At 39.7% G+C, this 24,638-nt stretch overlaps 4 protein-coding genes across 4 annotated transcripts; 1 reads left to right on the forward strand and 3 right to left on the reverse strand.

Moving 5' to 3' along the window:
- Nucleotides 1-2,005: 2,005 nt before the first annotated feature.
- Nucleotides 2,006-6,225, reverse strand: LOC133530413 (uncharacterized protein K02A2.6-like). The gene is made up of 3 exons (XM_061868322.1): nt 4,532-6,225; nt 3,681-3,895; nt 2,006-3,215 (listed from the first exon to the last, which is right to left on the reverse strand). The coding sequence occupies exons 1-3, from the start codon at nt 6,128-6,130 to the stop codon at nt 2,006-2,008; spliced, it is 3,024 nt and encodes a 1,007-aa protein (XP_061724306.1). The 5' UTR covers nt 6,131-6,225.
- A 2,340-nt stretch (nt 6,226-8,565) lies between these two features.
- LOC133530172 (NADH dehydrogenase [ubiquinone] 1 beta subcomplex subunit 9) lies at nt 8,566-10,185 on the forward strand. The gene is made up of 3 exons (XM_061868029.1): nt 8,566-8,725; nt 9,308-9,450; nt 9,945-10,185. Exons 1-3 carry the CDS (start codon nt 8,625-8,627, stop codon nt 10,133-10,135), a joined length of 435 nt encoding a protein of 144 aa, XP_061724013.1. The 5' UTR covers nt 8,566-8,624; the 3' UTR covers nt 10,136-10,185.
- A 125-nt stretch (nt 10,186-10,310) lies between these two features.
- Nucleotides 10,311-16,879, reverse strand: LOC133530171 (derlin-1-like). The gene is made up of 5 exons (XM_061868028.1): nt 16,419-16,879; nt 15,776-15,967; nt 14,241-14,389; nt 13,150-13,260; nt 10,311-12,615 (listed from the first exon to the last, which is right to left on the reverse strand). The coding sequence occupies exons 1-5, from the start codon at nt 16,569-16,571 to the stop codon at nt 12,492-12,494; spliced, it is 729 nt and encodes a 242-aa protein (XP_061724012.1). The 5' UTR covers nt 16,572-16,879; the 3' UTR covers nt 10,311-12,491.
- A 589-nt stretch (nt 16,880-17,468) lies between these two features.
- LOC133530176 (derlin-1-like) lies at nt 17,469-24,442 on the reverse strand. The gene is made up of 5 exons (XM_061868032.1): nt 24,001-24,442; nt 21,897-22,100; nt 20,952-21,100; nt 20,298-20,408; nt 17,469-20,142 (listed from the first exon to the last, which is right to left on the reverse strand). Exons 1-5 carry the CDS (start codon nt 24,151-24,153, stop codon nt 20,025-20,027), a joined length of 735 nt encoding a protein of 244 aa, XP_061724016.1. The 5' UTR covers nt 24,154-24,442; the 3' UTR covers nt 17,469-20,024.
- Nucleotides 24,443-24,638: the final 196 nt, after the last annotated feature.

Below are 24,638 nucleotides of genomic sequence, written 5' to 3' on the forward strand. Positions count from 1 at the left end.
TTTCTCCGACCTCGATTATGGGCTTTTGATTTTTAAATCTCGTTTTTTATAGCGTTTAATTAATTGCTTATCATTATTAAACTCACGGGGAAATAATAGCAAAAGTAAGGCGTCAAATTTTTGGCAGGAAGATGTCAAATGTGGTACAAGTGTGGTACTACCATCGGTCTAAGCCCAAACTAACATTAGGGATTGCCAAGGGCATGGGTTTCCTTCCATTCCCGGCGATTTGATCAGATTGTCGATATAGGGGAGATCTGTGGAAAACGGCGAAATGCTATTTTTGAAATACGAGGGATAGAAATTGGGAATCTAGTGGTATTGGTAGTGGCAATAATATTGAAGGAGCCGCATGAAATGGATCGCTCGAAATCCAAAAATCGCCCCCCAGACTCTACTTAAAATTCTCTGATGGAGTAGGCATCATCTAAGGCACCATTTGGCATCGCATGTCGCGCATAAATGATGTGTTAGAGTCGATTATTATTGTATTGTATGTGTCTGGCAATCATTTTTGCATGCAACCACCGGCCTTGTCACAGATGTGAGGATTCGCGATCTTTGTGTAGGTACTAACAGCTATAGTGTTGGTTAAGACTCGAGTCCTCCTCTGCTTTAAGACTCGACTCAAATCGAAACTCGAGTTATTTTCAACATGAAAGAGACCCGAATCCCGATCAATATTTAAATTAAACATACAAAAATGTTGACGGAGTCTTTGTTCAGCGACTTAAGTCCTTTTAAGATCGATTTGAGCTTAAAAAATGGGCCAAGAGCATGTCGGGCCATGCTCAGTGTAGGGTTTCGTAGTTACCATTCTGTCAATATAGGCCAAACGGGGGCTATTAGTAAGTATCATTGTACATTACAAGCATAGGGGAATACCTTTGTAGCGCTTTGTTCGTCTTTTTACTAAGAAGACAAGATTTTTTTGCTATAACTCAAACACGACTGGACCGATCATGTTCGCTATGTTATGTTATGTTATGTATGTTGTGTGTGTGTCCATTGAAAGTATTTTTAAGTTTTTGTTTCACGATTGTTTTCATATTTTTTGGACCCATAGTTCAAAACTTTGGGGGGTGGGGGCGGGGTTAGACACATACTTGTTTTGTTTTCGGAGCGATTATTCCCTAAAATATTAACATTATAAAAAAAATGGTTTTTGGAGACCCTTATTCGATTTGAAAGACCTATCCAACGATACGCCGACACCTTTGGGTCAAACATTTTGTATAGGAGGTTGGGAGTTGGGAGGTATCCAAAACATTTTTTTCTCAAACTCAATGAAATATTGGTGTTATGTTCCTTATAATAGGCTGCGAAGTATGACGTTTCAGGTGCGGCTAGGACAAGAGGTCATTAATGGAATTTCATACAAATCTTGCAGGCCTAGGCCGGCAAAGTCCTCTTTTTAATTTCCATTCCACATAAATTTGTGGCACAGGCATCATGACATTCTGCCACTATGCGTATTAAAAATAAATAAACGATTTGGTATGTACTTAGTGCAGTTTTATTTACATAATAAATCCACATGAACATAACAAATAACACATTATTATAATTTTTTTTCTTAACTATACATATACACATTGAAATATTAATATTTCATCTAAATATTAGCTAGCGGTAAAAATGTCTACTTAAACGTGCCTCTAACCGTATAGAAAAAAATATGTTTGGCGGGAAACTTGATAATGTTTCGCTGTTATTCTGTTTTATCGGATTTACTTTTGTTGTTTGTAATCTTTAAAGTAATCTGAAGTATTTAAGATGCACTGACTATCCAGGAACTTCTAGAACGGAGAGAAAGCACAAGACGCGTCCGCTTGGTAACAACCATTTATTGAAAGAGAGCGATGATAAGTAGGTACTTATACATTATGTCAGTGAGAATTGTTTCTACCCTCTTACATCATTATACCCATATATTACACCTCCACCCTTATTTCTAACATATGTGAAAATTAATTAACTAGGTACATTTTCATGATAAAGTTTTTTAGTCAATCTCAAACCCATATCTTTTTACAGAACGTAACTTATCCCTAGGTCTCAGTGTGGGCCGGGGAAGGTTGACCGGGGGGTCGGTGGATTCTGACGTATTAGATCGGGGTGGCGAGGGAGCTGTCACCGCTGCTCCACCAGACTCCGCAGGGCATTGATCTTCAACCGTTACACTAGATGTGTCGTTGCGCTCACTCCTCAACCCGTCCGACTCTTGGGTTGGTGATGACGGAGACGGATCCTCATATGTGCTCATCCAGCGACTTTTAATTTGATCCACATGTCTATGAATGGGTGAACCGTTTTCCGCCGCAACTATATAATTACGTGAACCTGTTTTTTCCTGAATTCTACCATCTAACCATCTACTACCCCCACTATAGTTCCTATACCACACATTTTCCCCCACGTTAAATTCCCTAGATGTACCGCCAGCGTAAGTTATTTGCTTTGTTTGTCGTTCTTTGACTTTGTCTTCTACCGATCCATCCTTTAACAAGTCTAGCCTGGAACGAAGCTTCCTACGCTGCAATAGCTCTGCCGGTGATACCCCTGTGGTACTATGTTCTACATTCCGATACGCTAGAAGGTAAGCCTGCAACGCTGCATCTATATCGCCACCATCCCGCATAGCCTTTTTAATAGCCCGCTTGCACAACTTGACTGCCCCCTCGGCAGCCCCGTTGGAAGCCGGATGGTACGCGGCCGCAAAAGTGACCTTGACCCGATTATGTGTCATGAAACTTTTATACTCTTGACTTGTAAAGGGTGGTCCGTTATCCGAAACTACTTCTCGTGGTAAACCGAAACGCGAGAAAGTCTCTCTTAATACTTTTATTACAGCTTTCGCCGTGGTCGACTGCATTTGGAAAACCTCTAACCACTTAGAAGTAGAATCGATAAGAATCAAAAATGTCCTACCCTGTATGGGTCCCAAAAAATCAATATGTAATCTGGTCCAGACGTCCGTCAAGTACCGCCAGGGCTGCGGCGGCGCGCGCGGCGGCGCCGAGCTCTCCGCCACGCACGTGCCGCAGCTCCTGCAGGTACGCTCCACGTCCGCGTCGATGCCCGGCCACCACATGACACTGCGCGCCATACTCTTCATTTTTACAATACCCATGTGTCCCACATGTAGCTCCCGTAATAACTTTTCCCGCAATACTTCTGGGATTACTAAACGGTAGCCCCAAACCATGCAGCCCCTGTCCATATACAATTCGTTTCGTCGTAAAAAGTAAGGTTGGACCTCTCTGTCATTTACTGATGATGGCCACCCGGTCTGTAAATAACTTACTATTCGCCTTAATACAGAATCTTTTTCTGTGCTAACTTGAACCATTTTTTTATCTATAGGTAAAAAATCTTGAACAAAATTCAAATACGTAACTTCTTTCGTTAAACTGACCGATTTGTTTACCGGCAAACGGGACAGGGCGTCTGCCGCGTTACTCTCACTGCGCACATATTCAATATTAAAATTATATCCGGCTAGCAATACCGCCCATCGTTGAAGTCTACTAGCTGCCATTACTGGTATTCCTTTCTTTTCGCCAAAAATAGATACCAGAGGCTTATGGTCGGTCCGTAAAGTGAATTCCCTACCATATAAATATTGGTGGAATTTTCTCACCCCAAATATTATACTCAATGCTTCACGTTCAATTTGCGAATAGCCCTTTTCTGCCGCATTGAGTGTTCGCGACGCGTACGCCACCGGCCGCTCGCCGACCGGCGTAATGTGAGACACCACAGCGCCCACCCCCAAGCTACTAGCGTCACAAGTCAAAACCACCGGCAGATCGAGAGAATAATGAGCCAGGACTTCACTAGACGTTAATATTTCTTTTATTTTCCTAAACGCCTCACTACACTCCTGGTTCCACTGATACGTAACCCCCTTCTTTAGTAACTTGTAAAACGGTGTGAGTACCGTACTAATATTTCGGACAAATTTCGCATAATACATTACTAAGCCTATAAAAGACCGTAACTCCGTAATACTATTTGGTTCGGGAACCTTTTTTATTGCTTCTATTTTCTCAGGACACGTGTGTACACCATGTTTACTGATAACGAAACCTAAGTACGTCACCGATTCGGAAAAGAAAGTACATTTATCTTTCCTAACCTTTAGACCGTAAGTTTTGAGCCTTCTGAACACCTCATGTAACGTTTTTAAATGCGTTTCATCATCTTCCCCGGTTATTATCAGATCGTCTAAAAAAATACCTACGCGCGGTAAATCTCCAAATAGCTGTTCTAATTTCCTCTGAAAAATACCGGGGCTCGAAGCTAAGCCGTATATAAGTCGATTGTACATGAATAAGCCTTTATGGGTATTTATCACTGTAAACCGTTTGGATTCGTCTAATTCAAATTGTGCGTACGCTTGCGATAAATCTAATTTGGTAAATCGAGTCCCTCCATATAATTTAGCAAGTAAGTCATCAACCCGTGGCAGCGGAAAACGGTCTACCTCCAAACATCTGTTGAGTGTTAGTTTAAAGTCAGCACATACCCGAATGGTTCCATCTTTTTTCATCACCGGAACAATAGGCGTAGCCCAGTCGGACGAGTTTACCGGAGTGATCACACCGTCCGCCACCAGCTGATCGAGCGCGCGCTCAACTGGCTCGCGCAGCGCATACGCCAGAGGTCGTGCGCGCAGGAACACGGGCGCCGCGCCCTCTCGCAGCCGGAACCCCACCGTTCCGCCAGTAAACCTTCCCAAGCCGCCTTCAAATACTTCACAATATCTGGAACTGAAATCGTTTATGTCAAAAATATGCTTTGTACTAACATTATTACAATTGACGGATTTTACTAAGTCAGGTAGTATTCCTAACTCTTTTATCCACTGTCTGCCGAGTAAACTCGTTTTCCCGTTAACCATTACATACAAATCTAACTCTTTACATTTTTTGTTATATTGCACCGAAGGTAATATTTTACCTACGGGTTTGACACTTATGTCCGTATAATAACATAAATTCAAATTGCTAGCTTTTAACGGACACTCAGGAAATAATTGACTATAACAATCATAGCTAATACAAGATATCGCACTGCCCGTATCTACTTCCATAACTAAATTTACATTATTCACTTTTAATTGCACCATGTAAGGCCCATACTTCTTCAACTTTTTAGCATCTATAGAAAAGTTATTTACCTCTTCACTGCCGTTACTGTCACTGTCTGAATACTGGTACCCTGCCTGCTCTTCTAACATCGCATGAAAAGAGACGTTTTTTCTTAAATTCGGACACATTTTCTTAAGATGCCCTTCTTTGTTACATACTCTGCAAACATAGGCCCTAAATTTACACGAGCTCTGTCCATGCTGCCCTCCGCACGCCGAACATTGCTGGGTTTGTCCTCCCTTCCAGTCCGCACTATTCGTAACGACTCGTCGCTTGCCCGCGCCCATAGCGCCCTTTGTCCCGTCGCCCTGCGTCACCTTTGGACCGCGCGGCCCATAGCGCTCGGTGCTAGCCGCCTCCGCCGACTGTCGCTTGTCCCGCTTCACCGTGGCCAGCTGATGCACTGCCGTTGCTATCATGGATGATGATACTCCCTCCTCTATTGTAGAACGGTCCTGTACCAACGCCGCATGACTTTCCGCTGCTTCCATCGCCACTGCCATTTTAAATGCTCTTTCAAATGTTAGGTTATCTTCCGTAAATAACTTTTGCCGAATGCTATCATTACGGATACCACACACGAATTGGTCTCGTAAATTCTCTTTTAAACTGGCTTCTTGAAAATCACAATCTTTTGTTAACTTTTTTAACTCCGCAGTATATTCCGCGATGGTTTCGTCACTTCTTTGTGTCCTCTGACGAAATTTAAATCGTTCGGCCATGGTACTCCGCGTCGGCTGTAGGTGCTTCTTCATAACTGCCACAAGGTCATCAAATTCTTTTGTTGACGGTTTGTCCGGTGAACATAAGTTTGCCATGAGCTCGTACGCCTCACTACCCATAACGGTGATTAAAGTCGCTACCTGCACAGCCGGTTTAACGTCGTTAACCACAAAATACTGGCCCAAGCGCTCCACATATAAATCCCAATTATCCTTATGCACATCGAAAGCACCAATTTTACCGATAGACATTGTAACTGCGATATTCACTCACGTCCACTAAAAAAAAAGTTTCACACGCGTTCACAGTTCGATTTCGTCGCCACTGAAGTATTTAAGATGCACTGACTATCCAGGAACTTCTAGAACGGAGAGAAAGCACAAGACGCGTCCGCTTGGTAACAACCATTTATTGAAAGAGAGCGATGATAAGTAGGTACTTATACATTATGTCAGTGAGAATTGTTTCTACCCTCTTACATCATTATACCCATATATTACAGTTTTGTTATAAATAATTCAATATGAGTTCGGACGAAACTACCGACGAAGAAATGAGTATTGATTGCACCCCACCTGAATTAAGAGCCGAAGCAGAATTGGCTATACAAAACTTGCTGCCGGCAAAATCAAAGGCGAAATATATGGTTACTTATGACAATTTTATAAATTGGAAAACCAAAAAAAAATGCCCACCGTTTCTCAGAACATGTCAGTTTTTGGTTTTTGGTATATTTTAAAGAACCGGCAGAAACTAAAAACTTTTTAGTTTCTGCCGGCTAGTACAATGCCCACAATATTGAAGACTTTTTAGTAAAAACACATTATTATCATTTTGGGAGCATGGGCTTAAGGCCTGAATGCATGTGAAGCATAATATAAACGCACATTAATGATAATATAAACATAATACAAATATAAATGAATGAAGTATCTGTTTCTATTAAAACCGAGTTAAAATATAGCGAAATAGTAATATACACACGTTAGTTTTCGTTTTTGTCTTGATAAGGTACTTATAATTTATTTAAAAATAAAACTTTGATTTTTCTGTTGTTTATTTCGTTGCATGTTTGAGAAAAGCACTATACATACCTCGGCGGGAAATATTATATTTTCGGCCGGCAAGCCCGGCAACCCCTTTCATCCCGTAATGTACTATTTTTATATAGTTTTTATTTTACCGTTCTGTCCATGCCAAATTGCAGCTTTCTAGCACTAACGATAACGGAGCAAATCCGCGGACGGACGGACGGACGGACGTGGCGAAACTATAAGGGTTTATAGGTCACTACGAAACCCTAAAAAAAGAGTCAATAAAGGAGACAAAGACTCAAAGCTATTTTACTCGTAAAACGAATCGATTTCTTCAAATGTAGACTCAAAAGACTCGAGTTTCTATCAACACTAGTAGTAACAGCACGTTAACTGATCATGGATAGACCTTAAGACTTTGAAATAAGGTATATTGTCAATTAGCAGTGCCGATGGTACTGTATGAATATGAACCTTGCAACACGAAATTGGAAAATGCATGTTGTTGTTACAAAATCTTCATACTATTGTTCAGACTAATGTTACTTTGCCCATATTTGGTAAATATTGTATTCGTTCCGAAAACATGATAGTGAAAAACTTTTTAAGTCAAAAATATCAAATTGGGTGCGAAGTTTTGCGTATGGAAGGTAGTTCTTTGACTTCTTTGTCGGACACTTTTTGGTATATGGAGATTCTGTTCCTTGTCTCTACCTTCCATAGTTTTGCGTTATGGTTTAGCCCCCTCCAGATTACGCGCGTGAATCGCGGCGCGACTTCGCGGAGCGACCATACCGCGACGTTGACGTAGACTCCACACTCGCACAACTTCACGGCGATTTCGCAGTTTGGTTCGCGGCAAGACGGCGCCGAAGAGTCACCTGGGCGGCTACCGGGAAAATCATAATTCATCAATTGCGGGCATTTTTCTCTGTCACTCTAATTACGTTTTAGTGAGATTAAAAGAGAAGGATCCCCGCAATTTGCGAATTTCAGTTTTCGCGGTAGGCCTCCTGATCGGATTTAGTTTGCGGCAAGGCTCTGGGGGCCTACCGCGAAAACCGAAATTCGCAAATTGCGGGGATCTTTCTCTTTTACTGTCACTAAGACGTAATTAGAGTGACAGAGAAAAATGCCCGCAATTGACGAATTTCGATTTTCCCGGTAGCCGCCCTGATTCCACTGATTCAAACTGAGAATTGTCAAATTGATTTTTGGTTGATCAAGTTCGCACCCATATAGTTTCAGATAACCGACTCGTGAGCGAGTCGCGGCGCGAAGCCATTGCGATTGTGGAGTCTTGCAAGTTCGCGCTTCGCGTCTCCTTTGACGCGGGCCAAATACCTACAAAAAACGGGGAATTAGGCGCGAAGGCTTGAACAAGCTGCGAAATCGACGCGAGGGCCATCCACACTCGCGTTCGCGGCTTCGCGCCTCGATTCGAGCACGAGTGTGGAGGGCCCTTTAGAAAAAAGTACGAAATTTTACATTTATATCAATCGCGCATGCATTGTTCAAATTTGCTGCCTTTTTCTTCTGACAAAGCTGGCTTACAAGTAACGTGTGCATGTGCTTACGCAACTAGACCAGTATTCGCTCGATCTACCTATAATATGCACCGTGTGCAACTTTTTACGATTTCTGAACGATATATGAAACTCACTGAAATGTCAATGTCACATAAACGTCAGAATATAGTCCAAAAACAAAGATGGCAGGCGTAGTGCCTCTTGGGATTAGGACCCACTCTCAAAGAGTTTGCAGCCTTTACAAAAGGGCTCTGCGTAATATTGAAGCGTTTTACGATAGACGGTAAGTTATTACAAAGATTAAAAATACTTTTGCAACCTTACTCCCATAGGGTTACGTAATTTGTTGTCAACACTATAACCTATTTTTTTCATTGATTTACAGGTTTATTTTCCACGATAACTGAAAATCAGCTTTGCAAGACTATCTTTTTGCTTTTGGTTGAGCTTTTGAACGATAAGAGGTGTTTCTTTTATTAATTTGCTGGCCTTTATTTATTTTAGTTATACCTTTATTCGTAGGATAAATTTAGCAGTCGTATTCGATTTTAGTTAGTAGATTTCGTTTCCGAAATACTTTGAAATTGTTATTTAAACAAGTCAATGTATTATATAGCTATTTTCATTAGTTATTATTCTATACTAAATAATAAATTGTTAATAAGACATCAACCTTATTATGATAAATGCAATGCGGATAGAAGATATATACCAATAAATATCATATCATATCATATAAGATCACAACAAAATCTTTCTTTGTCACTGGCACCTTTAAAATCAATTTTAAGACAATGAGTTAACTATTTTAGCTTACCAAAATAATGTACTTAAAATCAACCCCTTTCTTACTATTCTGCTGCAGTGATGTATACCGCTACCAAGCCGTGCTGATGCGTGATCGCTTTGACAAGAATGCCAAGATCCAGGATATGCGGAAGGCAGCTCAGCTCCTGAAGGAGGGTGAAGAGGAGCTCTTTCTGCAGCAGCATCCCATTCCTAAGAAGTGTAAGTAACATTAAAGGTTACTGTGGATATCAGCTGTTCCTTGGGTTATTTCCAGACATTACCACTGGTAACAGCTGAAAAAAAACCACTGGCTGTGAACAACTGAGAAAACCAACCATTTCACTTTGGTGTTAACAACTGGGATTAGGTGAGACCACACAGAGTGTGCCACCTCGTGAGGAAATTTAGCTTTCAATAGGCAGGTCGGTCCACACAGAGCGAGTATACGTGCGAGGCAATTTCCTCACGCACAAAACGGCCAGTGTAGACGTGCCTCGGCCGAGGAAAACGTGCGCGTATGATCGCTCTGTGTAAACCCGCCTAATGATCAGCTGCTAATTTTCATCAATATACTATAGTAGTTCTGTAGTGATGTTGAAAATCTAATCTATTAAAGTGGTTATGGTAATACTTTTTCTACTTCACATTTCACAAGTCTTTTTAAGGTTTTTGGTTACTTGTTGGTAAGTTGCAATACTTTTTTTTTCTTCTAGTCGCGGAGAGTCCTGGCGGCGTGGCCTACGAGCGTGAAGTGGAACCTCCAGACTGGGTGCTGGACTACTGGCATCCTCTCGAGAAGGCGCAGTACCCCGAGTACTTCATGCGGCGCGAGCAGCGAAAGAAGGAGTTCATCGCCATGTGGGAAAAGCAGTATGGCAAGCATGAGGAGAAACCACACCATTGAATATTGTGTATCATAGTTAATTAGTAAATATTCATTTGTTAATGTAACAAGTTTTTTTTATTTTGACACCCAACAATTTGGTCAAAAATTTTTATACTCCGACAAATACCGCTATTTAGCACTAAATGCAAATTTTAAGTTACGGGTTGTATAGTACAAAAATAATTCACATTAATCAAATCTTACATTGTGATTAAATTCTTTATTAAAATTAAGTCACTCTGTATAAATAAATGTTACATATATACACTTAGGAGCAAAACTGTCCCAATAGTAGCATATTAGTAGAATGTGGAGAAGTTGATGTCGATCAAGGGGAGGGGCACATGATTAACACATATCAGTACTCCTTGAAATTTTCTTCAAATCCGCCTAACATATGATGTACTTGGCATTTACGGTTATTTTTTAATTTCGAATCGAAAAGTAAAAAAAAGAAAATTTTGTAGCCACAGTAAATTTACTGCCATCTTTAGACACATGATTAAAACTTTTGGAACGCCAATTGACATTGATCCTTATTCTTTCTCTGATATGTGTCAAATTTATTAAATATCAAAGTGGCGCCATCTTACCGGGCAGCGGCTAAAGGTTGTAACGCCATCGCTCGAAACGATGCTTTGGTCTTTGATCTATTAGATGGCGCCACTTTTTGATATTTAACACATATCAGTGAAAGAATAAGGATCAAAATCAAATGGCGTTCTAAAAGTTTTAATCATGTGTCGAAAGATAGCAGTAAATTTACTATGGCGACAAAGTTTTTTTGACAATCCACCTCTATTGCAAATTCTCTGGTTTAAATAATACGAACAAGATATGGTTTTTTAAAGTCTGAATTAAATTATATTTATTTTATTTTTTTATTTATATACACTTGTACTTGATGATTACATAATATTGTATATGTACAAAGTCTTATTTAAATTAGAATCAGGATCGTTTAAAACAAGACCATGCGATGATTATGTTCAGAAAGGAATGTACCATTAATGAATAATACAGCATTGTTCGCGTCCGTACTTCCATAGAGTACTTTCTTATAAATCATATTTACCAAATATCACGCGAGATGGCGCTGTACCGGGCGCGGCGATTTTTACATCGCGCTATTGAAATGTTTATAGGGATTGTATATAAATTGCGCCCTTATTATTGACTTGCGAAGTTCTCAAAAATGCATATAATTCTAACTTTAGACAAAGTTATCTCACTGGACTAGAATAGGCGGGGTCCACACAGAGCGAGCACGTATGTGCGAGGCAATGTTCTCGCGCACAAACCGGTCAATGTAGACGTGCCTCGGTCGAGGCGGCGCGCGCAGCCTCGCTTAGCCTTTGTGCGCGAGAACATTGCCTCGCGCGTATGCCTGCTCTGTGTGGACGCGCCTATTGAATACAAACATTTCATTATAACAATTTGAAATCTTGTCTGTATTCACCATGTTTGTGTTTACAAATCTTGATACAACAGATTGGTATAAGTACTGGATTTTATCAGTCTCTTAAATTATCTAAAATAATAGATACAAAGCAAGGTCAGTGAACATTTCTGATTAAAAACAAAACAGATTAATTCCACAAAACTGAGAACTCATTTAAGACTTAATAACCAGTTAACTCTCCACAGCAGAAAGAACATGTCTGGTCACTTATTTCTGAAAATGAGATTTTAATCTCAAAATTCAGAGGTCTTGATGAATTACTCATATCTTCTGTAACCACTGTATTATTAACAACTTTTTATTACTTAAAAAAAAGGAAGTCACGGAATTAACGTACATTTGCATCGTTCCAAATTTTAAAAACGCGATTACAAAAAATGTTACTAAAGTGACTAGCCACGTACTTTCCGTGTACCCTTCATTTGTCGTTGCATTAAAATTATTAACGATACAAGTGCGAAAAATGGGAAATTTGCAACGACTAAGGATAAATTAAAAGACGACCCAAGGGACTGTTTTAAATTGACACGAGTTGCGAATTGCCTACTCGCACAAGTATCGTACAACATTTTACAGTACATAATTGACCTTTAAATGTTTGACACAGTAACGTAATATACTAATTTGCGCACTAGTGCGGTAAAATAGCACCATATGTACTGTAAAAATAGTTTACACAACTAAACAAAAAGGAACACTAGAAGGCATAGAAGTAGTGCAAAATAACAGCTGAATTATATCCTAAGTATAAATAAATGGGGTTCTTAAACGTTACCGCATAATATACATTACGTCCGTGCAACGCGCCCTTATATTTTTCCAATTCACCCATAGTATTCCTGGCCCACATCTAGTCGCTTTAATTCGACCAATAGCGTTAGACCACCAAAAGTGAAGGACCAATCACAGCGCTCAGTTGCCCCCGAGCGTGTAGCCCGCGCCCCAGTCGCGGCCCGGCGCGGCGGCGGGGCTGCGCGCCTGCGCGGGCCGCCCGAAGCCGGTCACCGGCGTCCGCGAGTTGGGGAACCATTTCCGCCTGCCAGTTGATAGGTAACGTTGTTAATATTGTTATATAATATCTGGGAAACTTTGCTCGGAAAACATATAAAAGCTCAAAAATGCGCGTTTTTCCAAAGATAAGACCGAGCTAGATCGATTTTTCGCCCCCGAAAACCCCCTTATAGCAAATTTCATCGAAATCCATAGAGCCGTTTCCGAGATCCCCGAAATATATATATCACTTATACATCTTTTAAGTAATAAATAGTAGTATTTTATACAATATATATAATAGAGAGCTTTTCACTCGAGTACCGTCTTAAGCAACGAAGCTGGCTGAGTTGCCTAAGTAAGGTACGAGATTGAAAATCTTGATTATATCACTATTGTATACAATACTTTTTCTACGACTCATTTAAAATATTTTTTCTTTTTTACGATAAAACCTTAATAATTAATGTATAATGTAATAATAAGTATCTCAGTAGACAAAAATGTACTTCAAAAGACATAAACGCGCGAAGTCCGGAAGGATACCGATGAAATCCTGATATGAACTTATTAAACTTACACTATAGCTGGTGGAGACAGCAGCGTGGGTCCGCCGAACTCCTGAGGATACTTGAACAGCAGGAAGAAGGCCAGGTGGCCCACCAGGATACCGATAAACTCGGCGACACCACTGCAATAAATAAAAAAACCGGTCAAGTGAGAGTTCATTTTACTCGCGCACCGAGGGTTCCGTATAAACTTTGAATTATCTCGTGTAAACTATAAAGGCGAAAGACTTGATCAAAAATACCTATGCTAAGTATCATTGTGTATAGCGCCATCTATCCGGAAATTCTCTAACTAATTTGCGCGATGTAATGCACGTATGTTGGTTTTTGAGGATAATTCTGTATCATGTGAACCGGTTTCAAATATAGTTCTTTTATTTAAAAAAATCTTGTCTTTAAGACCAGCAGCTGTAATATGAACATGTAAAAATATGCGCCTTACGGTAAGGCCCTTACCACTTTATGTGCGGCAAAGTATGCGTAATGTATAAATTGCGTAATCCTTAGATGGCTTTTCAGGCGTTAACGCCTGATGAAATGCTACATGCAAAGTTTCATGATTTGTTACTGCTATGATAAAAAGGTATATTTTTTACATGTTCATGCGACCAGCTGATATTATTACCACCGCGATATAAATGGCTGACGATTTTCTAAATTAACAACAGCATCTGAATAATCATTTGACGAAGTATCAAATGGGAGGCGATGACAATTTTTTTTTGTTTTACGTGTTTCGGTGGCTGCCACTGTTCAACCCACCAACGGAGCGGCAGCTGACGTCCACAAGGGTTCATCATAGCTAGCCGTTAACCACTACACGAATTTTCGGCCGGGAGGCGATTGGTCATGGGAATCTGACCCTGGCTCGCGGTCTATAATGGCGTTATCGAGATTTGTATGATAAAAAAGAACAGCAAGAAACCGAGGTGGTCACAGATGGGAAGGATTCATTCCCATTTGTCCCCGCCGGCCACAGATGGGAATGGATCCATCCTGGGAATACACTGGAAAGTCATTTGGCCATTCCCATACAATATTACCTTTCGATTGGCGTTTCCTATCAACGAGCGAACAAGCAACCAATAACTTAATGCCTTACCCTCCACTGACGATAAGGTTGAACATGAACAGCACCCACGGCAGATACATGGCGCGGAACCGCGTCCCGAACCAGAACATCACCATCACGTCCTTATTCAGCTGGCACCACACGTACAGCACTGAGATCACCATCGGAATCATTAACAGCTGGAAAACACATTTTAGGTTAGATCCGACAACCCACAACGACAACTTGGTTTCGCCGGCGCAATCGATCAACGACCCGCGCGTTGGAGGTCAATCAACTTTTTCTTATCACTCCTTGCCCTGGTTACGTTCTTCTGACCAAGCTCAAATGGGATTAGGCGGGACACATCTGTAGCATGCACCCGGACAGATGGGCCAAAATAGCGACCGAATGGGCACCACAGATCACCCGAGGCAGCGGAAGGCCAAAAACGAGATGGCGAAACGAGATGGCGAGACGATCTGGACTCATTTCGTGGCGACTGGCGGGATCATGCACAAAGCCGTGACGAGTGGCGGAAAACAGGGGAGGCCTTTGCCCAGCAGTGGGACACAATGTAGGCTATTAAAAAAAACCATGCATTTTTGTGCTAGTTAAGCCCTTTCTATAATGGGTCATCTTCCAAGTATGTAAACATGGCACAACAGTTCTTCTAACAAAATCTACTTGTATTATCCCATTGTGGCCTTGGAGGATTTAATAACTGGAGATGCCTTGTCTGTAATTTTCACACAAATAACACGCCTCTACTTTCTTTCATTAGAGTGCGCGTTCAGATATTTTTGAGCACTACTGCCGCTCCGATATATCTGATGGCAACTGTACAAATAGCCATGTCTAATAAACGTCAGTTCATACAATAAATATGATCATTGGCCAGGCTTTCGACAGAGGGGTAAAGGTGACTCAAGTTGTTAAATCCTCCAAGATTGTGTCTAAGGACAGAATAACAATAATAAATAGTTGATCCACCCAACATGCTCCCGCCAGTCGCCACGAAATGAGTCCAGGTCGTCTCGCCATCTCGTTTTTGGCCTTCCGCTGCCTCGGGTGATCTGTGGTGCCCATTTGGTCGCTATTTTGGCCCATCTGTCCAGGTGCATGCTACAGATGTGTCCCGCCCAATCCCATTGTGCAGGTATCTAACAATAGGTCATGTTTTTATCTGTTTATTTGGCATTGTTATAATACAAACCAACACACAAGATACCACACTTACTGTAATACTTTTTGCGTAGTTTTCTTCCAGATTGATTTATATTTTTGAAGATTAAAATGATGTTACGACACCATGTGAAATTCAAACATGGTCACGGATTTTCATTTGTAGTTGACCTTTTTTGTACTCATGATGGCTTCTCTTTTGCACACTCCAGTTATCTTTAAGAATAAGCATCATTCTAGATCTGTGCTAGAGACAAAACGCATGGGCTGATTTTGATGGGTACTTACAAGGGAAAAGTAGGCCCTTTATCAAGAAGTGCCAAAATATACATGCGGTATGGTGTTTTCATTCATGTGCAAAGTAAAAAAAAATAACAATAATAAATTATATAAACACTCACCGGCATATTAATCAAGAATCCAATAACCACACACACCAGCCAGTTGAACACCAACATGGTGAAGTAGTCAGCGGGCTTGCCGGCGAACATGCCCGTCTCCAGGCGCTCTGAGTAGCTGTACAGGAAGTAGCAGTTCACCAAGAACGGGAAGCTCGGGGGAAAGTAGAAGAGAGCTGTTAGAGGGCGCCATATCTGGAATTGATTGTGTAGATTATAGACCAGTGGCTCCAAAGCAATGCCTCAGAGCATTAGTAAATACTCTAAAACTTCCAAGCAGTTTGTTGTCCCTATCCCCCAGAGGAATACGCTATTGATGACCTCAAAAACAATTAAGTTAAAAGGTGATGCACCCTTGGTATCAAAACTCACAAAAAAAACATTGTACTATTACAGACTTGATAGAAAATTTTGGGCATTAAAATAAGTAATTATGTCTAAATTTTAATTTGCATGTTTACTTGAGATAGCGGATGAAGGTGGAACAGTTAATAACAATAAAGAATGGCGGTTTTCATTCGCATTATTAACTTGGCGGTAAAAAACTTAGCAAGCATGAAAGTGTTACCAAACCATTGCAAAACTTGGACATGACTTTATTGTTTAGATTAAACTGTAAATATATGACAGCAAAATTACAACTTACTTGGAACTCGGAATAGAACGGCGACCATAATAAAATCAAGTTAAATGGATTGAAGAAACCGAATTTGGCTAAAATACTGATAACTACAGTAGCTGTCAACCAATATCGTGTAAAGAATGGTATTCCGTAGTAGAACTCACTAAATTCAGTCATATTTACAAGTTCTTATGTAGTTTTCTGGGTGAAATAAGCAAAAGTGAGATACGCAGTTCGTACTAACTTTTTATGTACAACTTTACACCCTTTAATTGTAAAAATACTATTGGTAATGAGTTAAAATGATGTCATCGCATACGTGTCACCATTTGACCAATTTTGTGCTCAATTAATTGGCATTCTTTCTTATTTTATTATTGTTTAGTCACTGCACTGAAAAACGATACCACAGATACTGACTGAAGATGAAGAGGTTATCTGTCAGTTTTGAAGTTTCTAGATGCCAAAAAGTGTAGTGATGTGGCAGTGACCAAAGAGCAAATAGCAGCAACAGAAATACATAATCTGTATAGTCTGTTCGGAAAGAGTACTCTTCTCTTTCCGCACAGACTAGAAATTTCAACTGGCTAACTATCACAGTTCATGAGATACAGCCTGGTAACAGACGGACGGACGTACGGACAGCGGAGTCTCATTAATAGGGTCCCGTTTGACCCTTTGGGTACAGAACCCTAAAAAAACAAAAGGATATTGAGTGAAACGAGTACTCTAAATAGTGCAAGATTTATAACATATATACAGCCCTAGGTTCACCGAAAAATCCCTGATAATTCCGGTATGCAACAAGTTGTTAATAGGCGGGTCCACACAGAGCAAACATACGCGCGAGGTAATATCAGGCACACACTACGTGATGATGATGATGATGACTCGTTCTGTGAAGCGACTGACGTCTCTGGTGTGGACCCGCCTATTAACTTGCTTTTTGTCAACAACGAGCATGCAACAAATTATTCCTTTTAAAATGAAAAAGTCCATTGGATTTTGAAATTAATAAAATGACTCCCTTACATGGGACAATGGTGGGTACACGTTAAAATAATCATAAATTAATTCAATAAATCATATTATTTATTTAAAATTAATTAACTGTAAGTCCATACATAAAAGTATATTTTAATACTATGTACAAAATATATTTTCGATAAAAACTAGTTAGAGTTAGACCAAGCAAAATTGGCAGCGATTTTGATAGCCCAGACTGTACAATTGGTCTAACGCCAATGTATTTCTGATATCAACATATATCGATCGATCTAAGCTTCTTTTATTTTAGCATCTGTACAATTGTCGACACTGTCAAATGACCATTTGAAACCGTATACGAATAGGCGGGTCCACACAGAGCGAGCAGCCTCGCGAGAATATTTCCTCGCGCGGCAAACGCCCGGCCTCGCGCGGCCATGTGCTTGTGTAACTTTTGCCTCGCCCAAGCCAATTTGCTCGGCAAGCGGGCGTCTCTAGGCTCGTCTACACTGGCCATTTTCTGCGCGACGAAATTGTCTTGCGCGTATGCTCGCTTTGTGTGGACCCGCCTATATTCTGTATTTTTAAGTATTTAAATAAATGTAAACAAACAATTTGTACATTTTCGGGTAGTTATAACATTTATTGGTTAACCAACCAAACACAAAACCGCCTGGATCTGTCACTGAACGACCTGACTTTAACCTACATTATTTGGTCATGTAATGTTTTCATCTACCCTCAACTGGCTTAAGGAGCCATTTGAGGGTAGACTTTGTTTATTTTTATTTAAATACCTAAAAATACAGAGTATAGTTACGAACGAAACAAATATAGTAAGGACGCTCGCACAGAGGCATTTACCGCCGGCACATGGGCGGGGCAGCAATATAATTACGCCCGTGCAGTGATAGGAACCAGCGGGTTAATGTACGATATTTTCCGCGCTTAGCGTCCTTACTTTAGTCAGCTACACCCAGGAGGCCTGTTATGGATGGTGTTCGCAAATATCTGAACATAACATCTATTTTCAAGACGTGAAAGAGCTGTTTGATATTTTCTTTGATGGCGACTGTACATACGTTATTCGACATTCCAAAATTTTCTTCAAATCAATATGGCCGCGGACTACACGAAAGCGGCGCACAGTGCGGCGTCCGGTAGATCAAGGCCAGTCGGACGACGCTTCTCCATACAAAATTAGTCCCCATCCTTGGGTATTGCCATTATAAAAATTATTTTTAGGTACACAATTTAATGTATACTGAACATAGCAATGTCCCTTTCGTTTGATTTTTTTGGATTTTTTAATTACTATATAAAAGTTAGGAGCACTTAAATTTTTATATGGAATTTTTCCTCGCGAGACAGGTCGTTCTGTGTGGAGCCGCCTAATGGCCTTGATTTGTCGCTTCTTGCGTCCAGACCGCGGCCAATCAGATACGTGAGTGAAGAGACCGTCTCAATCAAATCATACAACAACAATCGCACAACACTATCTACAAAAATAACTTTATATATTATTAAAAAAAATGTTATTCGAGTTGTGTCTCGATCACACATCTCATGTTTAGTTATTTAAAAAAAAGTATAAGCTAACCGTGAGTAGGTTATTCAGCGAGTTATAAAATAAATTACGATAGATACAAAAGGTGTCAAGATTTAGCCAAATCTATGGTTATTATTATTTTTTTGAAATACCTCAAAATAACAGAATATAAAGAATGTGAAACTAGCACGGCTACTTCGAGTTGGCGTTTGACATTTATGTTAGCGTCTGCGTGAACTCGATTGTATTCCTTCTCTATCGCATTGAACGCAATGTAAGTTTAAAGTGTCAACTCGTGGTATGGCTACTAATATCGACAACCACTGACTTTGGTTTATTTGTTGCAATGCATCACTGTCTTTTGACTTATTAAAGAAGATTTAACTAGCACAACTCCCTACCTATATAATACAGGTCAAATACCGAAGTTGAATGTGAACTTAAAAAAAAACAAGATTCGATAACTTCAAAACTTCTGGGGTCTAGTAGGATAACTTCAGAAACGATATACAATAGATAATTCGGTAAAATGTTTTCGTTGAATTGTTTATAACCACTCTGTCACGCTTATATTTGTGTCTTTTTCTATCACAATAAATAAAAAAGTCGAGTGCTTGTCTTTCTAGCTGTAGATTACATTTTACATGAGAAAAAATATAAATTAAATTTCATATCATACAAAAAGCTTCAATCTGTCACATTTATTGGGACAAAAAACGAGACTACGAAAATAATTTTGACCCAATTTTTATATTATACATACATACAGAAGATCCACTTTCTAACAAAAGCGATTTTAGGCAACCGAAGATCACATGTTTTTCCATAAAGCTCTCTAGGGTTGTCAACTATTGAATCTAGACATAGTTTGGCTCAAATATAGCCTGTAATATTAGTTCCCACGGTAGTAGAAGGTTGTTACGTAGGTAACGGAATTTGCAAAGTTTATTATTTATTTAATTATAGTGTCCCCATCCCCCACTGGTGTCCTTCAGTGCCGGCGCTCTTGGGCTGACACCAGACCAAAAGTATTTGGACTAATGTTTTTTCTCCTAGTTTAAGATACTAAGATAGCTAAAGGTTAGTTGGTGTATTCAGAGGCCTCCTAGGGTGTGCCCGCGGCCCCACTGGTGTCCTTCAGGGGCAGGGGCTCTGATTTGTGCTGCAGGACCGAAGTTGTTTGGACGACGGAAGTCAGGGAAATACTTCTTTCTATTAACAAAATAAATTGAAATTATATTTTTAGCTTAAAAATTAAAAAAGTGGAAAAACGACCGATTTATTATTTAGAATATCTCTAGAATTTTAGGTACTTTAGTATTTGTTGTTTATAGTTTATATACTATGTAGTTACGGGATTTACTTACAGAATAGCAGGTGGTGTAAGTAAAGCGGGTCCACCGAACTCCTGCGGGTACTTGAAGATCAGGAAGAAGGCCAGGTGGCCCACCAGGATGCCCAGAAACTCTTCAACGCCACTGGAAACATGATGTTTAATTAAATGGAATCCATTAACCATTTCGACGCCGCGAACCGCAGGTTAAACGCCAACGACCGATTAATCAGTCACAGACCACAGAGCAACATAGGCCTACGTACATGTGCATAAAGTTTAATTTCAGTTTTGACACTTCGGTGACGTGGCGTCCGATTAACAGCTTTGTGTTTGAAATGGCGACTCATCGATAAGTAGCTCTGGTACATTCGCCATCAGGTAATAATATATCGGAGCAGCCGGGGTGCTCAAAAATATCAGAACACGCACTCTAATGCCTTGATAGTAGACGCGTGTTCAGATATTTGAGAGCACTTAGTAGTAAATATTTATTTGTTGGAACAGCAATGCATGCCGAATTGTCACTGTTAGGGGGTTGCTATTTGTAAAGTCCACCTATCACATTACTAAAAGCAACTATCGAACAACGTCTTATTTAGCAGACTTATGCCATTGGCGAAATCGTCGTAAATTTGATGAAAACCTTTTCTAAATAAAATAAAACTGTGCACATTAAAAAACTCACCCTCCATTGACGATAACGTTGAACGCGAGCAGCACCCACGGCAGGAACATGGCGCGGAACCGTGTTCCGAACCAGAAGGACACAATCACGTCCTTATTCAGCTGGCACCACACGTACAGCACCGAGATCACCATGGGGTCCATTACGTACTGAGGAACGAAACTGGATATTAATTACTTACCCTCAAATATTAAGGAAGAATAAAACTAAAAACCTGCCCTATAAGGCGGTACGGAACAATACGCCTCGCAAGGAAATTCATTAGGCGGGTCCACAGTGTCCACACAGAACGAGCCACCTCGCAAGGAAATTTTCGCGCGAAGCAGTTCCGTCGATGTAGACGTGGCTCGGCCATATTGCTTCGGGCGAGGCACGCAACAACTCGTTCTGTGTAGACGTGCGAGCAGAGCCAGACATTGCCCCTTCACATGCTAAGTTTGCGTTCGTACTCTAGAAGTTTGAGAGCAGAAACAAGTGTGTATTTTAAATGGTCTACTCTTTTTTAGATGTAGGTAAATAATGTAATCAGTTACTTAATGTAATCAGTAAGTTAATGAAAATTTAACGTGAAAGTTTCACTTTTATCAGAAAAACTATTTCTTTTTTTCAATTTGTTACTTTGTATAACTTCTAGTGTCCCATGGTCCTAATAGTAGTACAAATTGCCTCCAATGAGATTTAAATAATTATTAATTGTAAGACAAATGCTTTTGTTATGTTTCGTTCGATTTCAAATCAAAACAAATTCGTTTCTATTTTCTAATACCATTGGTTCAAATTGGACTGCCAATATTTCTTGTATGGTGGGTTATAGTTGTGCCTATCCTCGAGAACATCGTTTTGTATGGGGAATGTTCTTGAGAATGGCACAACTAAAGGTGGGTTGCTAGCAGATAACAGTTAACACTTTTAAAACAGATAATGGTTATGGTAAAATGTACTTACACTTAATCCAACCAAAACTCCAATACCAATGCACACTAGCCAATTAAAGATCAACATGGTAAAGTAGTCAGCCGGCTTGCCAGCGAAGATCCCGGTCTCCAGCCGCTCGGAATAACTGTACAGGAAGTAGCAGTTCACGAGGAAGTGGAACCCAGTTGATGGAGTGATGGGATAGTAGAATAACGCTGTTGCTGGCCTCCATAACTAGAAAAAGATTATAACTTTAGCAGCTTATGTGCAAAGTTATATATCACTTTTTTCTGGCTTTTACTCCCTGCTAATGTATATATATATAAGTTGTTGACAATCAAACTGTCGCTTGAGTATCCATTTTTAACAAATTTTCAACTGAAATGAATGTCATTAGGCGGGTCCACACAGAGCGAGGAAAATGGCCAGTGTAGACATGCCTCGGCCGAGGCGGCGCGGATCAGCCGAGGCACGTCTACACTGGCCGTTTTGTGCGGGAGGATATTGCCTCGCGCGTATGCTCGCTCTGTGTGGACCCGCCTATTTAGGAGAGAAAAAGTGAACAAGGTCTCCTATACAACTAACATAACACAAAAGTTATGAAAACCAAAAAACAATGTACTGCAAATCAAAATATTTAAAATCAATTGTATCTTTCCTTGGTTGAAATTGATTCAGATGCAAACCAGTCTTAGTAAGTAAATTTATGTAGAGTTAGACTAAGCTAAGTTTGCAGTTATTTTGATAGCCCAGACAGTGCAACTCTTACCTATTTAAAAGTCATAATTTCATAGTTCAAAATAACACTTGCATGGTCTGGGCTATCAAATATGCTGCCAACTTAGCTTGGTATAACTCTATCATATAATAGATCTAATCAATATTTGGGGACAATCTTACACAGAACGACCTAGCACCAAATTAAGCAAAGCTTATACTAGGGTACTAGAAGACAATATACATATGTATATATATAAATACATTTTTATATACATAGATAGCATCCATAACTCAGGAACAAATATTCATGATTGATGAAATATCCACACAGTGTGCTCGCTGTGTGTGGACCCGTCTATTAGCACACAAATACATTCGAACCCGGTACTTCCTGCTTCATAAGCAGGGTCACCACCAACTAGGCTAGAAGAGTTAATTATAATCAGAGTCTTACATACTACTAACAATTGGATCTAATCATTGAAATTTAATGTAATAATAATTAATATGCATGCCTTGCAAAATTTATCATATTACATATTAAAGTTTAAAATTATAATATATGCATAATATGCTTAGTACTTAAGACATTGCATGCACACAATTAATATTCATGTGCATGGCTTTGTCATGTCATGGAAAGAACATTTTCACATGCCTTATGGCATAACATATTAATATTTTAATTAATATGTCAACAATATAAATATTTATAACATCTACTATATTGTACCATATGTGACCATTGCTGGCGAAACGTCCCACTTTGACGCTTGCCATAAGAACAAAATTTCCTTATTTCTTTATATGAATACCCTGACGAGGTGTCCTTATGCAAGCCACGAAAGTGGGACATTTTTGCTGGTTGCAGTCACATATGTTTTGTGAATAAACTTTTATTTATTCACTCTAACTAATAAATTTTAAATAAATCATTAAAATAAAACATATACTTGTGTCTATTTTATAGCTTTGAAAATGTTTTGTAAAATAGTCTCCTGCGGCTCTCTGTCCTACCTATAGGACTTATTAAGATAAAAATATATACATAATTTTCAATAGGAACAGAGTTGCATCGTTTTGTTCCGTTCAATTTTCAAACAAAACAAAATCAACTCTGTTTCTTTGAGAGAGTGAGAATTGGAAAGGTGAAATACCCAATGCCGGATTTAGAGGTCTGGAGGCCTCGGGCAGTAAAGGAGTGGAGGCCCCCTGGCCCCAAATTTTTTCCAAATAAAATGGTAAATTTACCGAATTCTCTATTGTGGGGGGGCCCTCTTTTGTGGAGGCCCGGGGCAGTAGCCCCGGTTGCCCTCCCCTAAATCCGGCCCTGGGAATACCACCCATAGGAGGATAGATAAATATACAAAATTTATTTGTATAAAAAACATAGGACATTTATTAAAACACTTACATGGAATTTGTTGATGAAGGCGCCAATATCCAAAATTAAATACCTGAAGTCGAGAAGATTAAATTTGGCTAATATACTGAGTCCAACAGTCAAAGATAACCAGTAACGGGTGAAGAAGGGTATTCCATAATACCAGTCTCTAAATTCCGTCATTGTATAATTTAAAGCCAATTATTTTTATATTATTGTGCAAGAAACAAATATAGGGCTTATCTACACCGGTGCTAGATAACACAACACAATAAGGTTACGCGATATATTCTGGAATGACTCGCTCTCGCTGTTTTAGGGATTGTCGTTTGATAAATAAATATTCCTGATGTAATTATATGCAAACTGCAGCTTCGTACACGTGTCCTGATCGAATTTGTCCAGAATTTTTCGTAGATTTTGTTGTTTGACGTTTTATTTTGACATCAGCTTGACATTCATTTGGATCACTTGTGGATCACTTCAAGTACGTGCTTCGTGCAGTCCACATGTTGGTTGAGGCTAGCAGATCTTTAGATAACTTAAACAGCACTAATTTTATTTTGAACAAATTTGAAATATTTATTGAAAATTCAGTAAGTTAAAAAAAATGTGTGAAATGGAAATTAGGCTTAAGATTAATGTACATTAATGTATCTCAGAATATG

The sequence above is a fragment of the Cydia pomonella genome, chromosome 22, assembly GCF_033807575.1.
Source record: "Cydia pomonella isolate Wapato2018A chromosome 22, ilCydPomo1, whole genome shotgun sequence".
Lineage (NCBI taxonomy): Eukaryota > Metazoa > Arthropoda > Insecta > Lepidoptera > Tortricidae > Cydia > Cydia pomonella.